This window comes from Petaurus breviceps, unplaced genomic scaffold, assembly GCF_028583685.1.
Source record: "Petaurus breviceps papuanus isolate PSGF00001 unplaced genomic scaffold, PetGlider_PUasm1.0 685, whole genome shotgun sequence".
Lineage (NCBI taxonomy): Eukaryota > Metazoa > Chordata > Mammalia > Diprotodontia > Petauridae > Petaurus > Petaurus breviceps.
This window is the reverse complement of record NW_027186455.1, coordinates 3,252,928-3,271,879: the sequence shown is the minus strand read 5'-3', so window position 1 is coordinate 3,271,879 and position 18,952 is coordinate 3,252,928. Positions and strand designations below refer to the sequence as shown.

Sequence of the window (18,952 nt, the reverse complement as noted above, 5' to 3'; positions counted from 1 at the left end):
AATGACATGTGTTATTGTAAATTCAACCCAGTTCTCTATATATTTGAGAGATGAGGCCTTTATCAGACAAACTTGCTGTAAAATTCCCCCCTTCCCCAGTTTTCTGCTTTCCTTCCAGTCTTGGTTGTATTGGTTTTATGCAAATACTTTTAAGTTTGATGTAATAAAAATTATCCATTTTATATCCCATAATGCTCACTATTTCTTATCTGGTAATAAAATTTCCTCTTATCCATAGATCTGACAGGGAAACTATTCCATGTTCCCCTAATTTGCTTATGATATCCCCCTTTATGTCTAAATAATGTACCCATTTTGATCTTACTTTGGTATACTGTGTGAGGTATTGGTCTATACCTAGTTTCTGTCAAACTGCTTTCCAGTTTTCCCAGCAATTTCTGTCATATAGTGAGTTCCTTTCCCAAAAGTCTGGATCTTTGCATTTATCAAACACAAAGTTTCTATGGTCATTTCCTACTGTGTATAATGTACCGATTACACTGATCCACCACTCTATTTGTTAGCTAGTACTAGATTGTTTTGATGATTACAGCTTTGTAATATAGTTTGAGATATGATATGACTCGGCTACCTTCCTTCACAATTTTTTTCATTATTTCCCTTGATATTCTTAACCTTTTCTTCTCCCAGATGAATTTTGTTATTTTTTCCCCTAGTTCTATGAAATAATTTTCTGGGGGTTTGATTGGTATGGCACTGAATATGCATATTAACTTAGGTTGAGTTGTCATTTTTAATATATTGACTTGACCTTTCCATGAGCAATTAATATTTTTTCCAGTTGTTTACATCTGACTTTATTTGTGTGAAAAGTGTTTTGTTCATATAGTTCCTGGGTTTGTCTTGGCAGGTAGACTCCCAAGTATTTTATGTTGTCTACAATTACTTAAATGGAATTTCTCCTTCTATCTCTTGCTGCTGCACTTTGTTGGTAATATATAGAAATGCTGATGAAAGAATGTTTTTAAATGCATTAAAATACATAGGATTACAAAGGAAAAACAGTTATATTGAAATACAAATGTAAAAATAAGAATTAAAAGGCAAATTCATGGACCTCAGGTTAAAAGACCTGGACTAGGTAATGGCTTTTGTCTCTTCTAGGTCTAAATTTTATGATTCTAAAAATCAAAGTAGTTTGCATGTGGAAGTTTTGAATACTTGGTTATATTCTCTAATTTAGATGAACAAATCAAACAAACAATATGCCAAGTAGTGGAAAAAAATCACTTTATATCAGGTTTTACCTTATCTGTGGTGTAGGAACCTGCAATCTTGCATTTTCTGAGTTGTGCTGTTTGAGAATAAAAAAAAATGAGAATGTTAGTATTATAATGCTATGCTGAAAAAGCAGCAGAATGAATAATTTAGAATATAAGGAAATGTTCCCATTTTAGCTGACAGAACTGCATTTTGACAGGGCTTTATAAGTCAAAGCAAATTATATATAGTTTAATTTAAAGTCAATGTAAATAAACTTTCAGGTATTGTCCAAGTACTTTCTGACCCTTTTCATGAGAAAACCCAGAGATAAATGAAAACAAGTCACAGATATTGGCTGCCCTCAGGAAAGTAGGGGAGTTTTTAGACTGATTTTCTTTTTTATTTTGCAGCTGTCCATTTCTTAATGAAAGAGGTGATATATTTAAAGTGGGACCAAAGTACAGAGTGCCCTTTAGTAAAACAGGAATAGATATGAAGTCACTTAACTTGACAACAGTGTGAAAAAATGGCAGCAATGGACACACAACAGCCAGGAAAATACTTCGCTTCTTACCTTATGACACTAAATTTCAACATGTTCCATTCAAACTATGAGTGGAATTATGGAACACCAATAAAAGAAACTTACTGAATTCCTATTTAAGAAATGCATGTTATTTAATTTTAAAATATTAAGCTTAATTACTATTAAGAAAACAAATAAGCATATAAAACAAGGGGCAGAATCTCAGCCATTAGCCTTTAACAAGGCAGAACCAAATGAATTAACTAACAAGTGAAGAAAATGTTTTTTCTATGTGTTCCACTTTTAGATCTGCTGAAGATTTGCCTTCTTTGTTCCTGTTTTTAGCCATTCTCTAATTATTGGACATGTAGATTGTTTCCAGGTTTTTTTTTTTTTGTTATTAAGAATAGCTAGGAGTATTTTTATATCGCTAGGTCCTTTTTGCCTCTTAATGACCCTTTTGGGAACTCTTTAGCAAGGAAATCACTGGGTGGAAAGTCTTGGCAGCTCATTGTTTATGGTGATATTGTTTTCCAAAATGTTTGTACCAGTCTTCTGTCACACTAATAATATAATAGGATGCCTGTTTTTCATAGCCCTGTTAACACTGAATTTTAAATCATTTTTGGTACTTTTCCCATGCTTGTGAGTATCTTAAAATTGTTTTGATGTTCATTTCCATGGTTATTAGAGAAATTATCTTTTCTTATGATGATTAAGCTTGTGTTTCCTTTTTTGTCAATTGTCCCCTTCATGTCCATGAACTCTATTGGGTAATGCATATTCTTAGTTTTATAGCCAAGTATCCATATTAGAGTTTATCTGATGTGTTCACTGCAAATATTTTCTACAATATGTTTCTTTTCCTTTAATTTTAGAGACACTGAAGAAAAATTGCTGCCCTGCATTGGTAGAAGAAATTTCTTCACCTGGAGCCTCACTATACCAATAAATAAGAAATCTGTACCTGAAACAAGACAGGAAGCTAATGAAAGTAAGAAACAAACAGAAATGTGCAGATCCATTCCTATTTTAAAATCACAGTGGGAATGTATGCCAGATGCAGGACTTACCTGTGCTGAGTCCTGTGACTCAGTGTCATTCTGTGCTTGGAGTACTGCAGCAGCGTTCTGCGGTCCCAGCAGCCTTCGAGCCATCTTCTCCTCATAGGTTAGTCGCTGCAAAGAGACCGGAAATGTTCTAACTTGTTGTGAAGTTCAGTGAATGAAGGCTATCCAGCTAGCTCTATAGAAATATTAGGCTGTATAATAGGGTAATGTTCAAAGCAAGAAAGTTGGTGATGCAACCACCACTGGGCCACCAGCCTGGGATCCTGTCTCCTTTCTTTCCTCCTGACACCCCACAGAGATGAGAGGAATGGGCTGCAATTGCATCTGAAGCCAGATGGTCCTGTGGGCTGCTACCAGTACATTGCCACTCCCTCCAAGTGAGTTTCCCCCAGGAGCAATGGTTCTTTTTTTTTTTTTTAAAGCAATCGGGGTTAAGTAACTTGCTCAAGGTTATACGGCCAGTTATTTCTGGGTGTGGTGCTGAGTGTCTGAGCCCAGATTTGATCCAGGTCATCCCGACACTGGAGCTGGTGCTCTTACTCGCTGAGCCACCTGGCCGCCCCTAAGCAATTGGGGTTAAGTAACATGCTCAAGGTTACACGACCAGGTGTTTCTGGGTGGGTACTAAGTGTCTGAGCCCCGGGATTCGATCTCCAGGTCTTCTCAACACTGGAGCCAGTGCTCTTACTCGCTGTGCTACCTGGCTGCCCCGAGGAGCAATGGTTCTTGATCAATAATGATCAATAACTTGATATTATTTGGCAAAATCAATGGAAGCTGGGAATACAGTATTTACCAAGAATACTAGGCTGCCAGGAATTTGTTATTTCAGTCTAGCATTATAATAGGACAATGTTCAAAACAAGGAAGTTTCATTGTGCTGCTCAGAGTAGTTCTATAGGAGCCCCATGCTTAGTAACTGCTAAAAGTCAAAGATTTTAGACAGAGGAACTATAGAATAGGGTCAGATGTTTACTTCTACTTATCATAATGCTCTCCCTTGCTAAACTTAGGAACAAGAACTGATATAATCAGAATGGAATTCATAATTGAACTTTATGTACTAAAAAAAAAAAAGAATTAGACATTTTACACACTTGGTTTCCATTGTGAAGAAGGTTGTCCTTGCACCGAAGCTTTCTTTCCAAGTCTTGAATCAGAGCTTCTTTGGATCCTTGTATTTCATGATCAGGAGTTTTGGGTGTCACTTTAGGATGTGCACCTTGGGCTAGCTTAACATTTACAGGTTGGTTGACAGATGGCTGCTGGTAACTGACAAAGAGAAAGAAAGAGAAAAAAGGTCTTTGAGGTATACTGTGGTTCAGTGTCTTCTTCAACAAGTTGGAGTTAATTTAATTTTATAAAGTTTTCTATGATGTAATGAGATAAGTTTGTAAGTTTATGGCCACAATTCTGCCTCCTTATCCTGATTCTTCAGTGTTTCAAAAAGTCCTTTAAACATGAAGATCACAACTCCTCTAGAGCTTAGGGTTTCATGAATTACTGTAGTACACAAAATCATTGTTTGATAGCTTTCTTTCTGGATATGAACCTCTCCAAACTTAGCTAGACTGGCCTTTAGATAACTTGAACTCAGAAAAATCTAGGTTCAAACTGATTTACAAACTCTAAAGCATCACAGAAATATCAGTGATGATGATGATGATGATGATGAATGACAGCCACAGAGTGTGTGTCTGGACCCATTCTCAAAACCTTTACAGCTTGATAGGACCTGTCAGTGCTTCTTATGCCACGATGAGAGACTGAAGGGGGACTTTGGTGGTGAAGGATCACTGCTGCTTCTGCTAGTGCTATTGCTGCTAATTTTGATCCAGATCTGTGATTTTATTGGTATAAGGAAGTCTCAGGGATCAATGCTGATCAGCTACTATTCTGCAACACCTCAAGTCTTAGAGTCATCTGGGGGACCCTGAGTGATTTACCCAGCTTCACATAGTATATGTCAGAGGCAGGGTTTGATTCCAGATCTTCCTGACTCTGAGACTGACTTTCTCTCTACTATGCCTTGCTGCCTTTTTACTACTATGACTAAAAAAATATTGGCTATCACAGGAGTTGTGAAGGTGGAATCAAGAAGACCTGACTTCAAATTTGACCTCAGACCCTTACTAGTTGTGTGACCCTGGTGAAGTTATTTAACCCTTGCCTGCTTCAATTTTCTAATCTGTAAAATGAGGATAATAATAGCACCAACCTCTCAGAATTATTGTGAGGATGAAATGAGATAATATTTGTAAAGGGCTTTGCAAACTTTGAAGTACTACATAAATGTTAGCTATTATTAATCAGCTAAAAATTTTTCCTCTGAGAGTCAGGGTAAAAGGAAATGAGTTTAAGTTGCAGGAAGAAATTCATTGACATCAGGAAACACTTTATGTAAGAATTATGAGGCTCAGATATGAGCCCTGAGGGAGGTGACTATATTTTTTGACTTGGAAATCTTGAAGATAATAACCTTCTGTCTGGAATAATTGGAGTCATCCCAGCAGTGCTCTTGTATCTAACAGTGGTCTCGGGAGGCCCTTCCGATCTTATCATTCTGAATTTCTGACAGTATATGTGTAAGTGTCTGGATGCATCCCCAAGTGTGAGCACATATTACAGAGTAATGGAAGCTAACTTAATGGCGTTATTGCTACCTATCTGTCAGAGGCTGGCTAGTATGTGTACTTTCATATATACAGAATTCAATTTGTTTATTTTGGAGGCCTAATGGGTGGAAGCAGAGGGAGCTAGATCAGAAAACAAGAGCTAATCAAATTTAGAGAACTGATTAATGAGGAAATGGAGAGAAGTGATGGAACAGCACATAAGCTCAAGGTTAATGTTTAAAGAGGCATACCTTTGAAGGTAGTTTAGAGGTTCCAAAATGTGGAAGTGAGGTGGGGGAGGAGACTCCCAGGACATTTATGGAGGTAATGGGCTACAAGGGATGGATCTGTTGAAAAAATTTGCTCTAGAACCCAGTCATTTAAATTGATGCCCAGAGTGGTCTTTAAAATTTGTTTTTTTTTTTGCTTTTGTAAAAACAAATATAAGTGCATTTATTTAGTGTATAATTAGGGAACAGAGAATGATAATGCAGGGATCTGAATTAGGTATAAGGCAGACTAAGAGACTGTATATTGGTATGGATTTATGTTGTAATTATGCACAAATTTATTGTAATCAGAAGAGTCAAAAATTAACAAGGACAATATTTTAAATAGAAGGGAATATTCACAGTTATCCATTTTCTCCTCTAATCACTTCTTAGATTGGAGGTTTCCTTTTCTTTCTGAACTTAATGAGGTTGTTTTGGGAAATGTATATCCTCATTCTAAGTCTGGCTCCAATAGGACACTGCTAAAGGTTCCCTTCATCCTTCCCTAGCCCAAATGCTACAACTATGTGGTGGTAAGACAATATTTTCATATTCAAAGGAAGAGAAATGGAAGGTGGAAGGGACTACAAGAGACCACATGGCCCAGCCTTCAGTCAGGTAAGATTGTATTAATTCCTATATATGTATTAATATTAATATGTATTAATTATATATTTTATGTAAAGTATGATTAATTAATATGTGTATATAATACACACGTGTGCATATGTGTATATATATACATGCACATATCTGAAATATGAAACTGCCAGGAAGAATCCTTTTATTTTCAAATTTAATTGACCACATGAAGTCAGGTATTGGTTTTAACTTGACCACTTGCCATTTGGTTTTGTCTGCCTGCTGACTTTGATTCTGTGATAAATTTCAAAGTGAGTGGCTGAATTGGACCAAAGTTAGTATGCTGGTGTTATTATGATTCTACATCTTCAGTTTGACTGGTGGTTGACATTACCATCTTGCAACAAAATCTTAAGTTCTTTTATGGTTTTATCTTATGTAATTTTGGACAAGTGTCAGTAAGCTTTGTTCATTGATTATGTGTTACGAGGATATGCAGTTGCACTTAATTGTGTCTACAACTCACATTTTTATATTCTTATCATATCGTTTCTCTAGACAACTAAAAGTATGGTAAAACAATACCTTCTAAAATAGAAAATACTTCTGCAAACCTGCAACCATAATGCCAACTACCAAAATAACTGTAGGCCAACACAAAGGAGAATAGAGAAAGAGGAGGGAATAGAATGGGGGGAAAGAGAAGTGGAAGAGATAAAAGGTAAATATAGAGGTCAGTGTGATAACAAAAAGCTTGGTCCAGTTCTTTGCACTGTAATGCTCAAAGTATGCTACAATGGAAAGAAGACTGGATGTAAAATCATAAGACCTGGGTTCAAATCCCACACCTCTTACTTTCTTGCTATATTATTTTGGGAAAGTTACTTAATCACTGGACCTTAGTTCTCTGACCTGTAAAGATTAGATGAGATGACCTTGAAGGCCCCTTCCAACTTTAAATCTATGATATTTTGATCTTCATGCATCAATTTGGCTAAAATCTCTTAGGGTATCACTGATGATTCTGAAGGGTGAGGGAGATGCCTGAATGAATGACTGAATATTTAGTTGCATATTGTATGTAGAATATTACATTGTATAATTTATATAGACATATATAAAGGTATAATATGCATTGATATATTGGATTTAAAATGGATGATTTCTATCTTGGAGTCATTTGCATATTCAAAAATACTTAATGAGTACCTGTTATATGTATATACAGCCCTCTGCTAGGCACTGTACAAAGAAGTACAATACATAGTCCTTGCCTTATATATTTAAACCTTTAGTTTACATTCACATTACCCATAAAATGAAAGATAAAGAGATAAATGAAAGCTCCTTGAGTATGGGTTTTATTTTATATTTTATTTTTGTCCTCAGTTCCCCAGCACCTACCTAACACAGTGCCTGCCACATAGTAGATGCTTATTAAATACTTGTTGATTGATTCTTTGCTCTTCCTCACCTCCCACATCCAATTAGTTGTCAAATCCTGTTGATTCTAACTTTTCAGTGCCTCTCAACTTCATCCCCCCTTTTCTACTCCCATTGCAGTTTTCCTAGTTCAGGCTTTCATTACCTCTTGCTTTAACTATGGGAGTAGTTTCATAATGAGTAATATTGGCCAAACCAGTCCACTCAGTCTGTCTTCTTTATCAACCCCAGAGTAAGTTACCTAAAACACATCACTACTTTCCCATCACTCCTTTAGTTAAAAACATCTGTGGCTCTCCATTGCCTGCTGAATACAGTGTAAATCACTGATCCTGGCATTCAAGGCCCCTTACAGGCTGGCTCTTACCTTATATTTATATCTTCATATACTTATCCCTTCACACACTCTAGAGCCCATCTAAACTAGGCTCCTTGCTGCCCTCTGTTCCTATTCTGCCCTTCTTGCCTCTCTACCCTTGCTCTTACTGTGCCTTATTCCTGGAATGGATTTTCTTTCCTTACTCAGTCTTTATCTGGGGAAGACATTTCTCTGGATCTCCTTCACTTCCTTATTTGAAAATAAGGGGGTTGGATTTGATGGCCTATAAATCTGATTCTCCTTCTCTTTCTTCAAGGCATAACTCAGGATCCACTTCTTCTAAGAAGCCATTCTTGATATATCCTTTTAGGTACCACCCCCCATGAAAGTTATTTTTCTTTAGCTCTTTTTTTCTGCCTGGACCTCTCCTTTATAATTATACTCTCCTTTATATTACAACTCTGTGTTTACATATCATTTTCCCATTTAGGTTTCTTGAGAGCAGAGTATATCTCATATTTATCTTTAAACACAGTGCTGCATGTGGTATCTTGTCCATAGTAGGACCTAAATAAATGCTTTTTATATTGGACTGGATTGTACAAAGTGTCCACAGAAAAATTCTCAAGGCACCTCTGATCAACTCACTGATGGACTGGCCAAGGTTTAGGAAAGCTGATAGCCTCAAAGTCTGCATAAGCTCTAAGCATGAGGGTCAAGTTTTAAAAAAAGGCACAAGTGCTATGTTCTTCTGTGTATCAGGTTTTCCCAGAATAGCTTTAGAACCTATTTAAAGAGTGCATATAGCACAGATCAGAGGGAAATCTTTACTTAATTTAGACCAGGGAAGTCAAGTTGAAGGAAGTGAGGCTTAAATTACTGACAAGAAACTTTAATACCATAAACCAATTCTTCCTCCCTATGATGGTAGGTAAACTCATTTATACCATCAGAATCCCAGATTTTTTTAAAGCTACATTTTGAGTTTTGGAGGAAAAGACATTGGGTAGAAAAAAAAAAAGATTGAGAGAAGATTTAATAGTTTTTAAATGTGGTTGAGGAAATCCTATCTGGAGGATGAAGAACAGCTGTTCTTTATGTGCACTGAGCCCATAAGAAGAGGAAATAAGCTTAAATTACAGGGAGGCCTGAGGTTAGACATAAAGGAAGACTACCTGACTGTGGGTGTCACAGGAATCCTTTCCCCAGAAGATGAATAATAACAAGAAAAATTACTGTTTGGAGGAAAGAGGATGAACCTCTTGAAGTTCCTGCCAACACTTTGGTCCTACATATTCTAGGATAGTTATAGATTCAGAGGGCTGTCAGGGATCTTCACATCCTGTTCTATATCTTTGCATTGCAGAGTTTCTGTGCCTTCTTGGCTATAAGCTCAGAACCAATTCAAACAAGCAATTGTGGCTTTATTATCTTTTGAAAGGACACTTACTTGGATTCCACAGCGGTAGGGATTTTACTGCTACTGTAATCAGGCTGTGATGGCAATATAGAACTGAGGAAGCTGGCGGGGGACTGGTTATATGTGGATGTCACCCTTTGTCCTGGGGATGAGCCTGGAAGCTGCTGGCCAGAAGCCGGGAAAGCTGATGAGGATACTGTGATCTGAGAGCTCATTGTAGAAGAAGCAGAATATCTTTGCTCTGTGCATTGCCGGGGGTGGATGAGGATGGAAGATTGTTTGGTTTGGCTGCTAGAGAAGGTTGAAGTCTCTGGCCCTGGAGGCTGTAGCCTGGAGCTGCATGTGTTCTGTGACTGGATAAAATGTTTTGGACGCTCGTAGTTAAACATGGTGGGCTGGTATGTGGAGGGATTGGAAGGTGAGATACCGCAGTTAGTGTTTGATCCTGGTAGTGTGGTTCCTGGAGTTAGGGGTGGTGAGCCTGAAAAAGCTGGAGTCTGGAAGGAGTCAGAACAAAGCTTGGTCTGCCTCTCCTTGATGAGTTCCAGGGAGGAGATGGATGTTGGCGTTGATGGCTCAGCTCTCCCTTGAAGAATACTGTCCCTTCAAAATGAGAAACCAGACATAAAGATTAAAGACTGCTAAAATTTTTATTTAAAAGTTTTTTTGTAAGATTTTTTTTCTTTTCATTTTCATTCCTACCTTTCCCTTTCCCAGCTTTCTATGACTTTTCTAAAGGAAAATATCAAATAACTTTTTAGCTTTATGTTAGGTTTTGTTTTTCAGTAAGCATGACTAGATAGATAGTTAAAATTTAATGAAGTCAAATCAAAGAGCATTGAACTAGGAGTTAAAAGATGTCTAAATTTTACTTCTAGCTCCGTCACAAAGTTACTATCTGACCTGGGGGAAGTTATTCCTCCTCTGTGGGCCTCTGTTCCTTCCTCTGCAAAATGAAGGAATTGTACTAGATGATCTATCTCCAAGGTTTCTTTTATCTTTCATCCTTAATGACCTAAATTTTTTTCAAGAAATTAGTTTTAGGATGTGGCAATGTATCATTAATTTATAATCTCATCCTGAGCTTGTTGCACATTTGTGTCATTTTAGTTAACCATAAAGATTTAATGGTTAAAAATTAGTAATAATGGTGATAGCAGCTAGTATTTTATGTAGCCTTTTACATTTTGTAAGGTCTTTGATCCTCATAACAACCCTGGGAAATAGGTGCTATTATTTTCCCCATTTTACAGATGAGGGAACTGAGGCAAGTAGCCATGAAGTGACTTACCCAGGGTCACACAGTTTGTGAGTATCTGCTACTGGATTTGAACTCAGGTCTTCTTGAGTCCAGGTCTAGCAGTTCTCTGTCTCTACTGAATAATTTGGTTATAACCCTTTCACTTCTTTTTCAGTTATGGTTATATTCTCTTTAGGTTTTTCTTTCTCCCCATGATCACTAAAACCTGAAGTGGCAGGTATTCTAACACTCTGGTCATTTCAGAGCTTTGAAAATAAATATTGAAGTCTTGGTAAAATTGGGGAAGCATTAAAAAAGGGCTTCTTTTTTAGAGGGAACACAATTCTTATGTCCATCTTCACTACTTTTCCCCTCCCTCACCACACACACATAGAAACAATGCCACAGAACGATGTGTACTTCTGCTACAATTCATGACTGTCATCAACTTTCAGATATTGGCAAGTGGATTTTCTACTTTGTACAATTCACAGCCTGTTCCACCACCTGACTGGGAAACTGGCTGACAACTTTGCCCAACTGGGTGGGTCCAGAATGGGTAAATATGGGATTGCATATGTGAAAGTGTCCCAGTATGTGTCTCTTACAGAATCCCAGAAGAGAAACTAGACCTTAACATTTTTTCCTCTGGTATTTTTAGATGATACATGTCACTGCTCCCCTCTATTACTCTAGATAGCTTAGGCTTGACAGAGGGTGATAATTACCCAGGTGAGGCTATTTCTACCAGCTGTCAAAATAGTTATTTTCAGTTAGGATGTTTTGTATTATATATATATATAGATCAAACATAATACTCAATTTATATAGTCCTTTAAGATTTATAAAGCACTTTTCTCACAATAACTAGTGAGTTGTTATTAGTATTATTATTATTCCAGTTTTTCATATGGAGAAATTGAATCTTAGGTTAAATGATTTGTCAAGGTCACACACATCTAGCAAGTGGCAGAGCCAGAAATCAGACCAGATTTTAGAGATCAGGACACTGAGATTTAAAGAGGTTAGGAGATTCATAGGAGCATAGAATTCAGACCTAGAATATGTCCATGGTCATAAAGGTAGTAAATGGTAGAGTCAGGAATTAATCTCAGGCCTCCTTCCTCTAATTTCAGAGGTTTGGGGGAAAAATGTCCTATTTTTGCAGATTAATGTTTTAGTGATTTTTTAAAAACACTGCTGACATGTCTTCAGTGATACCCCCTTCACCTTCCAGATAGAAAAGAAAAAGAACCATGTCTGACAACATACGCCAGTTCCAAGCCTATGGTCTACTACCACTCTACCTAGAGGAGAGAGAACAGTTTTTTCTTCTATAACTCACTCCCACTTCAGAGTAGTGAACTTTTCACTTACTAAATTGAGTGAATATCTTTTATCATGTAAACAAAGCTTGAAATGTGTAAAAGTCACTTATTTGGTGATTATGAGATGATAGGATTGTTGTAGCTTTTGGCTGATCAAAAAAAGTTCAGGACAGATTTAAGATAGAGCGTATGGTTAGAGGCCAAGCCTTGAATTAACTGCTGTATGAAGAGACAAAGAAGCTGCTTAGCAGCCAGGATAAAGACTATAATGGAAAGGAACCCTTGAAAAGTTACATAAACCATAATTTCAAGTTCAAATTATATACCCTCTAGAGAGTACATTTTGGATAGGAACTACATTAAGTCTTTAAATTATTTGTGGGGGGAGGCAGTAAAAGGGACTGAAAGGTGGAGAAAGATACGTCACCAGGAGTCTATAAAACACATAATTATGACTTCTCAAAAAGATTGCATTTTAAAGCAAAGTCTTTGTTTCTTTAAGCTGTGTTCATTCCATTGCAGGCTTTAAAGCAGAATTTGTTAAGTCTTAAATTCCCTTCTTGTGAGATCAAATTGTTCAGCTGTCATTTCAAATAACAAAAGGATAAACTGTTTAAGGCTAATAGATAGATTCATGGAAGAGAATCTATTTTCCTTCACATTCACTTTTGGAATGCCATGCTGACACACACATTTAGGTGCTGGCACTGGTCTATGCGATTAGGTATTACTGATGTTTTTAAAAAGCTAATTTTAAAACAGATATTTGAAAGTCTCATTTTTTCAACATTTTAGCAAGAGATTTCAGAGTGTGGAAACTTACTTTAAAAACTTTCATACTTACTACTTCCAGTTATAATTAGCAATTCAACTATGTCTCTAAAATTATGTGTATATAGCAGTAGCTGTATTCCAAATGATGTTGTCATTGTCTTTCTTTCAAAATTCCTTAAATTTATTTTTAGGCTGCTCAGTAAGTATAATCTACTTCACATTTATGGAAATCAAGCACTGTGATATTTTCATTCTAACAGATTTGTACAAAAAGTACTTAACTTTTTTATGTAGGACATGCTTTGAAGCAATAGAAATCCTTATAACTTACAGACATATTAAATAGCCCTTTTCAAGGGGGGAAATACTCCCTTTTAGTAACTAACAACAATCAATTGCTTTTTAAAACTAACAAAATATTTCAAGCCTCCCCTCTATTCCAGCCTTAAAAAGATTCCTACTGGTTTCAAATCAGTTATATCTCTTTCTTGTCTGATCTTCTTACTGTGGTTTATAGTATTTATGGTTTCTTAAAAGTATATCCAAAAATAATCTTTGTAGAGAAGACCCCTGATTTGGAAGAGAGTGTGGTAAAAATAAAGGCAAGACTTACCTCTAGCTCCAGATGGTGCTACCTGCGTTTAACCCACTATTGAGGGGAAAGGAGAGGCATTCTGGTCCCTTGCAGACTAATCATAGTGACCCTGTACTTAGTATTATAACACCAGTGACTTTTATCAGCTGCCAAACAGTGACATCTGATGTACTTGCCTGTCTATCTACCTATGCTGGTGTGTCAAAGTAAAAGTCCATAATTTGAAACAGCCTGGTATAGCTGAAGGAGCCCTGGACTGCTAGGCAGAAGTGTTGGGTTCAAGCAGCATCACTGTCTCTATGTGACTTCCGACGAATTGCTTTTTATTCTCTAGGCCTCAGTTTCTTCAGCCATAGAAAAATGGGGAGGATAGGTCTAGGTGATCTCTAAAGACCCTTGCATCTCTGACATTTTATGATCCTCTGAAACAGTTTTCCAAATGCTTTAGTGACATTTAAGGAACGAGGTTCTTACAAATTATTTTGTCTCTCCTAGAGTTTATGTGCCTTTTTGTTTTAAAACTGATTTTTGTACCAGGTTTTATGAGGAGGGGGGAGGGGAAGAGTTGAGGATTAAAGAAAGGGGGGAAACAAAATTGTGATGTGGTAGATTTGGGATTATAGGACTCAGGCTTGATTCTTATGATCAGGGTAATCTTAAATAATTATCTTCACTGGGTCTCAGTTTCCTTCTCTGTAAAATGAGAAGATTTATAAGACCCCTTCCTTTCTCTAAATCCAAATCCTATCATCCCCCCCAAATGAAACATTGACCACATGGTTGGGTGGTCAGTAGGGGAGAGAACTGTTTGTGAATGTTTATAGGATAAAAAGTGGGGGTGTCCAAAGGCTGAATTTGATATACCAAGGGGAACTTCTTAGGAATTTTTTTAAACGCACGTATTATTTCATTGGCATAAGGAGCTCCCAATGAGGAATTTCCCCTACCAGTGACACCAAAGCTTAAGTTTGTTCTGTAAATTTTTGTCAATCAAAAAGTGACTAAGGCAGCTGACCAAAAGGAGAGAGGTGTGGTCTGCAGAGTACAGTGACACATTGACTTCAGCCATTTATAACAGAGGCTGAGATCTGAATCTGGATTTGTTTCTTTGCAAAGCTTTCCTATGTTCTCTGAGGACATTTGTTATTTAGGGAATATGAAATACCAGGACTTGAATTCAGATGAAGAAAGGGGTCTTACAATTATCTAATGGCAGGAGTTCTTAACAATGAGCATGTGTATGTATGTATGTAATATATGTATATATGTAATATAAAATACCCTTGTACATACATGTACACATATAGACACATATGTGTCTATATGTACATACATTATATATTTCAATACATATATTTCAATATAATTGGTTTCCTTTGTAATCTTGTGTATTTTGTTTTATGCTTTTAAAAGCATTATTATGAGAAGGACCCCATAGGTGTCACTCAAAAGGGTCTGTGATAAAAAAAAAACAAAACCCAAACATTCAGAACTCCTTTATAATCCAGTAACTTTGTTTTGCAAAGGAGGACATGAGACCCAATAAAGAAAAAAATTACCCACGATAAGTGATAAGAAGCATATCCAGAATGCAGTCATAAGAATAAAATAAACTTTATGATGAGGGCTGGACAGTGACAACCCATTCATCTTTTACTGCAATTTCTTCCCTGAACTGCTGTTTTTCTGCTCTTCTCTTTTGATTTCAGAAGTGAAAAAGAAAATCTGAATGCTTATATAAGATGGATGGATGGTTAAGAGGACATAATCAGACAAAAACCTATCTGTTTAATCTCTCACTGCTATGACAGTTTTAATAGAAAATGTAACAAATAGATAATAAACACATTTAGAAATGTTAGTATACTCAGTAGTTTATACCTAGATTTTATGCAGTTATGAAAAGTCATAGAATATTATACCTTGAAAATACCTTAGATATTTTTTCCCTTTTTCCACAAATGGGGAAACTGAGGCTCTAAAAGAAGGGACTTACCCAAAGCCTTTATGTTCAAGAAAAGTCTGAGGTATGTGGTCTGGGCATGTAGCCATTACTCATGAGAGAAAGCATGCAAAATCAGCTTTATGAGTAGATAGAATAGATGTACTGCTTTGGGTGGTATTTTGGGGGAACTAGAAGGGGTCCCCCCCATACCACTTCACTTTCTCATTGATAATTGAAATTCTACTTTGAATAAAGCGTTCTAGTACACAAATAGAACTAACTTATTTCTGGACTTAAAATGTCAAAGAAGCCTTTTTAGTTTTTACTGAAGTACATATGAATGATCTGAGCCTTTCAAGGTAGTAGGTTTTAATAGGCGAGAGAGAGAGAGAGAGAGAGAGAGAGAGAGAGAGAGAGAGAGAGAGAGAGAGAGAGAGAGAGAGAGAGAGAGAGAGAGAGAGAGAGAGAGAGAGAGAGAGAGAGAGACAGAGAGAGAGAGAGAGAGAGAGAGAGAGAGACAGAGAGACAGAGAGACAGAGACAGAGAGACAGAGAGAGACAGAGAGACAGAGAGAGAGACAGAGAGAGAGAGACAGAGAGAGAGAGAGAGAGAGAGACAGAGAGACAGAGACAGAGAGACAGAGAGAGAGACAGAGAGACAGAGAGAGACAGAGAGAGACAGAGAGACAGAGAGAGCGCATGCCTAAGGGAATTGGAATGCCCTGAAGAGGAGAGAAAAGGATACAGAAAGGAAGATGGGGAAGTCAAAGATAAAGAAGCCTTGAAAATATATACTATATATACTTGATAGAGAGTTACAGTTTCCCTTCTGTCCCTGGCTACCTCCCACCCCCATTCTTGTTCATTTCAAGACATAAGAATGGAGTATTGAGTTACGCAGATGCCCCTTTCAGTTCAGGAGTCTGTTTCTGACAGGCAAACCAGGGAATATGAGTGAAATGGGGAAGTGATGGTTTGGGAAGGATGTCAAAGTTGTTTCTGATGACCACATGCTTAAAAGTTAGGGATCATTACATCTTGGTCTCTTTAATAACAGATTATGGATACACCATGTATGTATTTGCCTAAATCTTTATAGCCGTGCTTATATGTATTTATATTTACTTTGTTTATTTGAAGGGTTTTACATGTCCCTACACAAACTGGGCTGTTTGAACCTTCTTAATTGCTGGTTTGGGGAAAATCTTAGAATCCTAGGACAGAAAGAGCCTTGGTAAAATCAGGCAGGATGAATTCCGACCACTACAGAAGAACTCTCTCTCTACTTTTCTTAACACCTCAAGAAGGAGGCTAGACTTACTCCTTTGATAAAGTACGCAGCACTTCACAACATTGAGCTTTGTTCCTAATATCTCACTGACATTATTCCTGCTGCACTGTTTCAGGAGTTAAGAGGCCTGAGTTTTAGTTACACTTCTGCCATTCTTGTATTGTGTCACTTTCCCTCTCTAGCCTCAGTTTCCTTCTCTGTAAAATGAAGGGGTTGAAGTAGATGACCTCCAAGGGCCCTTTTAGCTCTAAGAACTCTTATTTCTAACAGCTGCTCAGTGTCACTCATCCCCTTTATATACAGTTGTTGGTCTGTTCAATACTTAAAGTGTATATGCTATTTTAAAAATAGTACAGCAAGTTTCTTTAAATGTCAGAGTTCAGGCATGAGATGAAACTTGTTCACTCCCCATTTTTACTTTAGGAGTTGGAATTAGAAGGCAGCCATAGTGAGTATTAAAGGATTAGAGAATGAAACTTTGGTCTTGTTTTTTTGTGTTCAGTGAGTCACATTGTGATTTGTGACTGATGGGCTCACATTTCTGAAATGCTTGAAGGTTTGTAAAGTGCTTTCTTTTTAAGATTTCCCTAAGGTAGGGAGTTCAAGAATTGTTATCTCTATTTGCCAAATGAAGAAACTTAGGTTTAGTGAGGCTAATGACTTGTCTAGGGTCATATAAGTGGTAAGTAGAAGAGTTGGATTTTGTGAGGTAGGTGGGATAGTGGGATAATGGATTCTTCAAGAATCAGTCCAAAGAGGTTCTCCACCCCCATCCCAGCCCCTCCCCACCCATGGCCCCACCACATTTTTGTTCCTCTTCACTCTTGTTCTGAGCAGATACTAAGTATTTCCTATATTACTTTGGGACTGGAAATGTTTATTTAGTAATTAAGAAAGGGGTAACTATTTCCTCAGACTACTAAAATATTTTAGTGTACTCACCTCCTTATGTTGAAGGAAATCCTTCAGAAGGATTTAGCTTCATATTTTTGTTAATTTCAACCTTTGTTTTAGTTTGGGGTTTGTAAGTTTTGCCTATGTTTTTGTTTGTAATGTAGGCTGGTTTGTAAGATCAGTGGCTGAAATGAAGTCTTTTCATTGCTCTCTAAATGGTAGCACAGACAGGGGCAATGAACTTGAGTCATGAAGAAAGGCAGGCTTGTTATCTAGGAGAATGCCAGCCTCACTTTTATGCCAAAAAAAAAAAAAGCACACTCAGAATTCTATTTTGGAATCTGAGAATTTCCTGATTGCAACAGCAAGTTCCTGTAATAAATCTTCCTTTTACTGCAGCTCCCAGGGCAGGGATTGTTTTAGGAATCTCAGAAATGGGTTTAGAATTGATCAGTATTTGCCATATTGCAAAGTGTTAGGTCTTTTTGCCCTTACCAATGTGGAGGTAGTTCTGATAAACTGTCATTAAGGAAGTGGATTTCTTCTTTGGGAATGGAGCTGTCCTGGTCAGCTGGTGATTTGGTGTCTGTATCTCTTTCCTTTGCAGGGCTTTCTTTGGTCCAGGGGCAAGAGAATGACTTCGGAAAAGCTTGCCTCTTTTCTGTCTTCAGAGAATCCTCCAATTTTTCCATTTCTTCTCCTGAAAAATAATTATTTATTTGTTCAGAAAGAGGTGGAATCATCTCTTCAGCTTTGTGGGCCAGTCCAGAGTGTAATTTATTACCTGGAGAAACAAAAAGCCATGCACTGGAGGATGTAACCCCTGCCTCATTTTCTGCAATGCACTTAAACTCTCCAGTGTCCTCTGGAAAAGCTTCTGTCATGACCAAGGTGCAGACCTCCTCTGGAATGATAAACAACCTAATTAGCATAAGTGAAGATCCATAGTTTTTTAAGAAGAAGAAAAAGAAGAGAAAAAAGCAAAGAAAGGAAAGAAAGGGGAAAAAAACAACAGAAGAAAGCTTTGAGCAGAATAATTGTCTTTAGAGGCCAACCAAGGCTGGTTCCACATGGTTCCTTCATCTACATCTGTCATCATTTCCCTGATGCCACAGTTGTCTTCAGAAACAAAGGACAAACAGAACCTGTGAGTAGTCCAAGCTGCCTGAATGGGGACACAGCCAGTTGGGTAGCTCAGCTTGTCCTTTCCCTCTCCCTCTCCTCTCCAAAGGAAGGTAAATTTTGATGGTCAGAAGCTGCCCAGTTAACTTGGGGTTTATTGCCTAGATTTCTTCCTTCTTTCTTTCCTTCCTTCCTTCCTTCCTTCTTTCCTTCCTTCCTTCCTTCCTTCCTTCCTTCCTTCCTTCCTTCCTTCCTTCCTTCCTTCCTTCCTTCCTCCCTTCCTCCCTTTTTCC

The 18,952-nt window shown here is 37.4% G+C and overlaps 1 protein-coding gene and 2 long non-coding RNA genes across 7 annotated transcripts in view; 2 read left to right on the top strand and 1 right to left on the bottom strand.

The window, feature by feature from the left end:
* Window positions 1-18,277, top strand: part of LOC138174109 (uncharacterized) — a 31,128-nt gene extending 12,851 nt beyond the window's left edge. Inside the window, exons 2-4 of the long non-coding RNA XR_011171618.1 lie at window positions 2,629-2,744; window positions 6,267-6,325; window positions 18,145-18,277. This is a non-coding gene — a long non-coding RNA (uncharacterized lncRNA). The remainder of the gene's footprint in view (window positions 1-2,628; window positions 2,745-6,266; window positions 6,326-18,144) is intronic.
* Window positions 1-18,952, bottom strand: part of MYOT (myotilin) — an 82,710-nt gene that overhangs the window by 9,137 nt on the left and 54,621 nt on the right. For 3 of the 5 annotated variants that reach the window (XM_069104278.1, XM_069104276.1, XM_069104279.1), the window contains 5 exons: window positions 18,033-18,441; window positions 9,502-10,074; window positions 3,918-4,092; window positions 2,824-2,928; window positions 1,269-1,315 (listed from right to left, as the gene is read on the bottom strand). In XM_069104278.1, coding sequence (XP_068960379.1) covers window positions 1,269-1,315; window positions 2,824-2,928; window positions 3,918-4,092; window positions 9,502-10,074; window positions 18,033-18,441 — 1,309 coding nt within the window. Of the gene's footprint in view, window positions 1-1,268; window positions 1,316-2,823; window positions 2,929-3,917; window positions 4,093-9,501; window positions 10,075-13,426; window positions 13,573-18,032; window positions 18,442-18,952 lie in introns of those variants that run through there. The other 2 variants (XM_069104275.1, XM_069104280.1) reach the window with 2 other exon arrangements.
* The window catches only part of LOC138174108 (uncharacterized), a 96,764-nt gene continuing 96,252 nt past the window's right edge, over window positions 18,441-18,952 (top strand). The window contains exon 1 of the long non-coding RNA XR_011171617.1: window positions 18,441-18,684. This is a non-coding gene — a long non-coding RNA (uncharacterized lncRNA). The remainder of the gene's footprint in view (window positions 18,685-18,952) is intronic.